The sequence below is a fragment of the Nicotiana tabacum genome, chromosome 20 (assembly GCF_000715075.1).
Source record: "Nicotiana tabacum cultivar K326 chromosome 20, ASM71507v2, whole genome shotgun sequence".
Taxonomy (NCBI): domain Eukaryota; kingdom Viridiplantae; phylum Streptophyta; class Magnoliopsida; order Solanales; family Solanaceae; genus Nicotiana; species Nicotiana tabacum.
The window spans coordinates 5,489,456-5,497,081 of NC_134099.1; the positions used below are offsets into that span (position 1 = coordinate 5,489,456).

General features: G+C 36.9%; 1 protein-coding gene across 1 annotated transcript; it reads right to left on the bottom strand.

Annotated features, from left to right (window-relative positions):
* Positions 1–1,582: 1,582 nt before the first annotated feature.
* Positions 1,583–7,103, bottom strand: LOC107806415 (putative late blight resistance protein homolog R1B-14). The gene is made up of 3 exons (XM_016630570.2): positions 6,570–7,103; positions 2,708–4,955; positions 1,583–1,836 (listed from the first exon to the last, which is right to left on the bottom strand). Exons 1-2 carry the CDS (start codon positions 7,005–7,007, stop codon positions 2,739–2,741), a joined length of 2,655 nt encoding a protein of 884 aa, XP_016486056.1. The 5' UTR covers positions 7,008–7,103; the 3' UTR covers positions 1,583–1,836; positions 2,708–2,738.
* Between the last annotated feature and the right edge of the window lie 523 nt (positions 7,104–7,626).

A 7,626-nucleotide genomic window follows, 5' to 3' on the forward strand; every position in this document is an offset into this window, starting at 1 on the left:
AAATAATTTTTCGGAAAATGTTTTTCAATTTTTCCATGTTTGGTTGGCTTAAATGTTTTGGAAAACATTTTCCGTATGAACTCATTTTCCTCCAATTGGTGAAAAATGTTTTCTTATCAAAAGAAGGGAAAACATTTTCCAATACTCCTTCTCAACCTTCCCCACCTTATTCTCCATCCTCACCAACCCACCCAAAACCCCTACATCCACCTACCTCAACCCCACCCCACGCATACCCACCCCACCTCTCTCTCCAAAAAGGCTTCTTTTTTTAAAAAAAAAATTCAGTTTTCTTTTCCATCAAAAAATTTTACTTTTTATTTTTTTTTTGTAATTTCAAATATCTGTTTTTCGTTTTTCTGCACCACTCACCGGCCACCCCCTACCCTCACCCTTCCCCCTCCCCACCCCGCACAAAAAGAATTTTTTTTTTGCTTTTGTTTTTGTAATTTTTTGAATTTCTGTTTTTTCATTTTACTACATCACCCCCCATCTACCCATTCCAAAGTTATGAGTTCTGAGATTTATGTGTTTGGAAGGTTACGGGTTCGAAAGTTCGCGGTTTCGAATGTTTAGCGATTTGGAAGTTTGTGAAATTTGTGGATTCGGAAGGTTGTTGGTTTGACAGTTTATGACTTCATGTTTATTGTATCTAAATTATTTATGTATACTCTTGAGAAATTATTTTTCCTAAGTTGCGTACCAAACACCGAAAAATAAATAAAATTACTACTTGTTTTCCAATAAAACATTTTCCGTTGTACCAAAGACACCCTAAGAAAGGATACAGCTGAAGTTATGCTGGGTGGAGGGTGGGTTTGAAGATAGGAATAGCCCACACACGAAGAGAGACAAGAATTGGGCAAGGTGGGTGAGTTTTCGATATACATCATAATCAGAGGCGGATCCAAGACTTAAATTCTATGAGTTCAATTTTAAAGTTGTTAGCATTGAACCCATTATATTTTTAAAGTCATTGAACTCATTATATTTTTAAAGTTATGGGTTCAAATCTACTATTTTTGCAATTTTAATGAATTTTTACTTACAAATTTTTACTCCGCATCAAAAGTTATGGTTAAGTTGAACCGTAGGTAATACACTACATCCGCTTCTGGTCATAATAACATTTTTGATATAAGAGATGGATCGTTGTCTATAAAAACAAATATTAATCCTCGTTTCATGAGATTTTTGATTGACGATGAAAGTTAGGAGTGCTCCAGTTTGGATGGTCACTCAACTTTTATTTAATGCGTCAAAGTCATTAAACTATTTCTCATAATAAGAAAAAAACCATTCAACTTGTCTAAGTATCAACAAAAATAAAAATAACAATAACATTCTACTACTCTGCTCGGTGCACTAAGCTTCCGCTATGTGCGGGGTCCGGGGAAAGGCCGGACCACAAGGGTCTATCATACGCAGCCTTACCCTACATTTCTGCAAGAGGCTGTTTCCACGGCTCGAACCCGTTACTTCTTGGTCACATGGCAGCAACTTTACCAGTTACGCCAACGCTCCCCTTCAGTCCACAAAAAGAAAAAGAAAAAACAAGAAGATTCAAAGAAAAACAAAGAAAGAGCACAAAACAGGTAATTACAAGAATGAAGTCACAGTCAACATGGCAACAGTACAAATAAAAATGACATTCTCCAGGTTCTGCATTAGTGTGAAGATATCCAGATACATCAAATAAGATAAGAATGCTCCAAATGCAAATGGAGATGTTTATTTGGACTTCTCTTGTTAAAACCAGTGAGGCAAATGTAGTAGCAAGCAGAAGGGTTGATTCATCGCCGAGTCCCTCCATAGTATAAGAATTGACAAAAGGCACTGTGCAAATCAATGCATGATCAGCTGTCTGTATCTTAAGTGGACATTGGCTATGCACATACTACCGGGAGAATGGAAACTATAGAAGCTATTAAAGAAAATGAAATGATACTCTATAATGTTTGTCCTGATAAAGTCTGTTAAAATTCGGCTTTAGGCAGCACTAGCACAAATTGGACTTATCTCAATGCTTAAGCTGATCAAGAAATCGAAGACACACAACATCCTACGACGAATTTATCAGAAGATTAAAATGAATATACCTAAATGCCCTTGCTTTCAACTCATTGAAAGAACATACACTCAACGCTCACTTAAGCATTATTAGGTCAACCAGCAGTCAAAATAGTGTTAAGTCATCCAAAGTGCTATTTCTGCTACCATTACCGCGTAATGAATATATAAAATTGCTCACTAAAGGATACAAAAGTAGGAATTTGAAAGATAATAGAATCTAAGCTGATTTTTCAATCTGTTGACGAAAATCTTTTGCTGTGTATTTTAATTTGAAATTATCACATCAAAAGGTAGAAACAATTAAGAATACTGTCATAACTGTGAGTTGGAAAGTTGATTACAGGTGTTTGGAGCCTAATATAGCACCAAGATGAAACATATTAGGTGCTGAATAGTTGAACTAATAAATAGAATGCAGTGTAGAACTGATATCTAAAACATGTTTATAAGCTCTTCACAGTTTTGTGTGGAAACATTTCCATTATTACCCTGTGCCTAAATCCTAATTATACCTTACAGATATCAAGTACAAGCTAACACATTAATTTCACGCCAACTCAATCGGACTGGTAATTATAGGAAATTTAACAGTGGAACAAAATCATTTGAAGACAAAGGCAGATTTGAAGCTAACCTGTCTAGTGTCAATGAAGCAGTCTTTAAAGTTACAATCCGAGATCTGGAGGAAATAAAGAAAGCTTGAATCCGCTGCCAACTTTTTCTTGTTTCTTCTTTAGTATTGCTCGTGCAGATCTAGCAGCAGACACACTGGTACTCTGGAGTTCCATTAACTGGAGGTTTTCCACATCAGCCAGTTCAGCTGGTAGTTCATTAAGATTATCACATGCTATAAGAACAAGGCGTTTTAGTCGTGGAAAGTTCCCCGATGAGGCCTTCCAAGAAGATAGATCTGTCCTTTCAATCCATAGGACCTGCAGACGAGGAAAACCACCATCCTTTGTTTCCCATGACTGTCCCCTAAACGCATTTTCTTTCAACTTCAGCACTTCAAGGTACTCTAATAGACCTAATATAGACATATCTTTCCATTCGAACCACGTATCTATCAGAGTGAGTTTTTTTAGCTTCTGAGGAAAAATATATGCTGGAGGAAGGTGTAGCTGTTTTCTACTTTGTCGAGTATCATTTACCAACTTCAGCTTTTCGAGGCAATCTAACTTTCCTATGTTGCTGAACAAACCAGAACTGGACCCGTCCTTACTGGTCTCTAGAAGTGCATCTATTTTTCCACGAACACCTAATTTCTTGAGATTAGGAGTTCTAGTAAAAACTTCTGCCGTGCAACATTCAGGTGCTATAGTAGAAAGTGTTTGTAGGCAACGATTCACCAAGTTTTCCTTGCTGCTCTTGGGGCGCTTAGGGGAAGGCAATGTAGCAGAGGCGTTCGTGCACACATGCCTTAATCTTGTCATATTCCAAATGTCTGCTTTAATGTCAAGAGTACCCTGTTGTGTCTCAATTATAAGTGTTTGTACATTCCAAAGATTCCCAATGTTTGTAGGAATGGTCATAATCGAGTCAGTTGAGAAAGCAATGTACCTCAAATGGAATAATTTGAAGAACTCTCTAGAAAAACGACTGAACTTGATTGATTCAGCATCGAGTACCCTAAGCAAGGGAAAGGCTCTGGGGATGGCTGGTATTTCACCTAAAGGCATCTCAAATTTTTTTGAGGCAAAGCATAAGAACGACCTAACATGCTCACCAAAGGGTTTTGTTGACAAGAATTCAGAAACAGACGAATGAATGCACAAGCGACGATAAGTGGCTAACTCTTGTTTCTCTGGAAAAGAATGTTCTTGCCCTCGTTTGATTTCTTGAAAAAGATTTTCCTCCATCATAGCCTCATGTCTGCAGAACTCATGCAACATGTCATGAACACGACATGTTTTGATTTGACCACTAGAACTCCTTTGCATTACCATCACTAAGTTCCTATTGACAAGATCATTCAAGTGGTCCTCTGCTATATCCTCTAGAGTCAATGGTCCTTGGTATTGTATGAATCCTTCCGCTATCCATAAACAAATCAACTTCCGAGCTGAAATTTCAGAACCGCCAGGAAAAGCCCCACAATATAAGAAGCACGCCTTTAAATCATAAGGCAAACGATCATAGCTCATCTGCACCAATTTCTTGCAGTTCTCTGGATCTCTATTTATGAGGTGCTCACCCACACTGTCAGCCACCAGCTCCCACTCCCTTGTCGTCTTTCCTTTGTCTATCAAAGCTCCGGCAATAACAACTATTGCAAGTGGTAAGCCCCTACATTTTTTGGCTATATTTTTTCCAGGTAATTCTAACTCAGATGTACATTTTTCCTTGTGAAAAACTCTCTTCTCAAGTAGCTCCCAACTTTCATTTTCAGTCAAAAACTTTAGATCATGAGGTTTATCATTGCAGCACTTAGCCACATTGCTTTGTCTAGTAGTCATCAAGACTCTATTCCGTTTATTGTTATTGGGGAAAGCAATTTTGATGCGATTCCAAGCTTCTCTTGTCCACACATCATCTAAAACAACAAGATATTTCCCACCCTTCCCAAGAAGCTCCTTTATTTCATTTGCTAATTCCTCCTCTGGTGTATCATGGTATTGTTTGGTGTTTCGAGTGAATTTGCTGATGATGTTGAGAAATATTTCCCTTCTGTTGAATGATTGAGAGACATATACCCATATGCGGTTGAAAAACTCATACTCAACTGTGGGATCCTTGAAAATCTTATATGCCAAAGTTGTTTTTCCAAGACCAGGCATACCAACGACTGGCACAACATAATCCGATCCTCCAATGAGACGATCAATTACAGTTGTCGCTTCCTCATCAAAACCTACCACGTCGTCTTCCTCTACTACAGGGACCTGTTTTTAAAGAAGAAAAAAGGTCACAGAAATGATATTAGAATTGTCTTTTAATAAAAGATGAAAAAACACGATATTGAAACAAACGTGCTAATGTAAGTAGATTTTACGAAATGCTGACATTATGCATGTGGCGATTTAACACGTATATAGCCATCCTTGGAGTGTTATGCTTTCTTCCCTACTTTCTTTGTCAGATAGATGAAGGTGACTCTATTTACACAATACACAGAGCGCATCAGTTTATTTTAAGTCCTAGTAGAAAGTCGGCTCTCAATACAACAAAATTCTTAACGCGATTTTGGTTACATGTAGATTCTAGCAGAAAACAACCATCTTTATGTTAAAAAGCAACAAATTTGATGGCAACCACATTTCAAAATCTATCAAAATCTTCCTTTTAGGTTGGAATACTTTAGCTTTCACAGTGTTACTTTTTCTTTCATATATTCATACATCTATTTTCTCTAATTTCAAGTGCAGGGCATACAAAAACACGAAACTGTTCTATCCTTTCCGAATTACTTAGTCCAATCCTAATTGGTTTAAACTATGAAGTAACATAAACAATATTGTGAACACCAAACTTGTGGTAAAACTTTAAGTTCTTAACATATCTCAATGCTTATTTATATATTGCGCTTAATATACATAAATACCATTTGATACATAATCGACGTAACATTTGAAGAATCATTATACAATTTCCATACTGTATAGCCTCTTCAATCAAAGTAATCAAGAGCAGATGATGCAACAAGAAGTCTATGACATTCACAATGAACTCAACGTTGACTGCCAGTCGTTTTTGGGACATAACTCAAACGAAGAACAAAGAAGCCAGTATAACATAATCTTTTTGAATTGTGAACATGGAGCACATTTTATTCACAGAAAGTCATATCATAGATATTTGAGAGTATCCCCTTTTCTCCAACGCTCAATCTGCTTGTCATTAATAAAATTCAACCACTTCTTGATGGTTTTTATTTTATAAAATTTTAACATAAGTTGTCTGAAATTTTTTGCCGTTTTCAACACACTGCTTTACTTTTTAGCAATTAACAATAACAACAACAACAACAATGCCACAATCCTAAGCAAGTTTGAATCTGCTATATGGATTCTCACTATCTATGTCGCACTATTCAAGCTCATCTCGACTCAATATTTTATAAAATAAAAATGAAAAGCACTAGACTAGACGTTCTTTATAATTTCTAACATAAAGAAGGCACTAATACAACTAGCAGGGGCATATGTAGAGTTCAACTTATAAGTTCACCCGACCCAATAACTTTCGCTCAGACTTTGTATATCTTAAGAAGTTTACTAAATAAAAGGGCAACCCGATGCACTAAGCTCCCGCTATGCACGGGGTCTGCTGAAGGACCAGACCACAAGGCTCTATTGTCACCAACATTACCCTACATTTCTGCAAGAGGCTATTTCCATTACTCGAACCCTGACCTGCTGGTCACATGGCATCAACTTTACCGGTTACGCCAAGGCTGCCCTCTAAATAACTACAAATAATTGATTTCGAACCCAATAAATCAAATGAATAGTAGTAATAAAATTTCGAAGTAAAGACCACAAAATCCACTCTCATACCTTCCTTTCCTGAGCACCTTGGTTGGGATTATCATCAGAAGTAATAGCTTGAAGTCCATAAGCATCATTTTGACGAATTTCCTTCACCCTTTCCCTTATAATTTTAATCTCATCAGCAACCCCTTTAGCCCTAGCAACATGAGTAAGATGAAACCACTGAGCAAATTTGTTCTTATCGTCATGTCTCTTAGCTTCAATAACAAACTTATCAATTGAATCTTCAGCATCATTTACCACTTTCCTTATCTTCTTTACTAGTGATTTCAAGACTTCATTGTCTCTCCTCGATTTAGCTGCTTGTCTGAGAAAAGCATTGAAATCATTCAGATCTTGTAGTAAATTTTCAACTTCACCCTTTATACCAATAATCAAGTCAGCGTTGTCAATTAACAATTGCATCAAGTTTTCTACTAGGAATTTCACTGCTACATCTGCCATGGCTGCAGCAACAAATTCCTTTGAGTTGACTAAGAAAGTAAAGTTGAGCAGAAAAGTCACTAAAATGGGAGCTGCCAAGTGCCAACCAATAATTGTAGAACTATTTAAAGAATGGAAAATTTTATGACATTTTGTCGTATCTGGTCTTTTCTTCTTTTTTTGGTCAAAAGGAAGAACATATATTATAGATAGTTAAAAGAGTACTGGTACATCAAACGTGATGCCACGCACGCATCGTAGTAGCTAGACTAGAGTGCATAATAGGAACTACAGGTGCCCTAGCATGGGGATCACTACTAGGTATTGAGTCGATATTACATTAGTACTACAAAAACTAGATATAGTAGGGAGCAGCTGTGTTGAAACAAGTACAAGCCTCCTTTGTTGGGTGTCTTGTTGATCTTGTTGTAAATAAAGTGTAAAAAAAAGTGGTGGTTGTGCAAAAAGTATACAGGTAGGCTCTGCATGCATGCGTGGATCCATATTTAGCTAAACTGTCAGCAACACAATTCTACTCTCTATATATATGTTGGATGGATGGGCTACCCAGCCGTAGAAGTAATAACTTGCAATCATTAATAATGTTAGTATAATGCATAGAAGTTATTTGAAACATACC

Coding starts and splice junctions, on each gene's coding strand:
- LOC107806415 (XM_016630570.2), bottom strand. CDS start 7,007: ATGGCAGATGTAGCAGTGAAATTCCTAGTAGAAAACTTGATGCAATTG. Junction 4,956..6,569: donor AAGGTGCTCAGGAAAGGAAG/GTATGAGAGTGG, acceptor CTTTAAAAACAG/GTCCCTGTAGTAGAGGAAGA.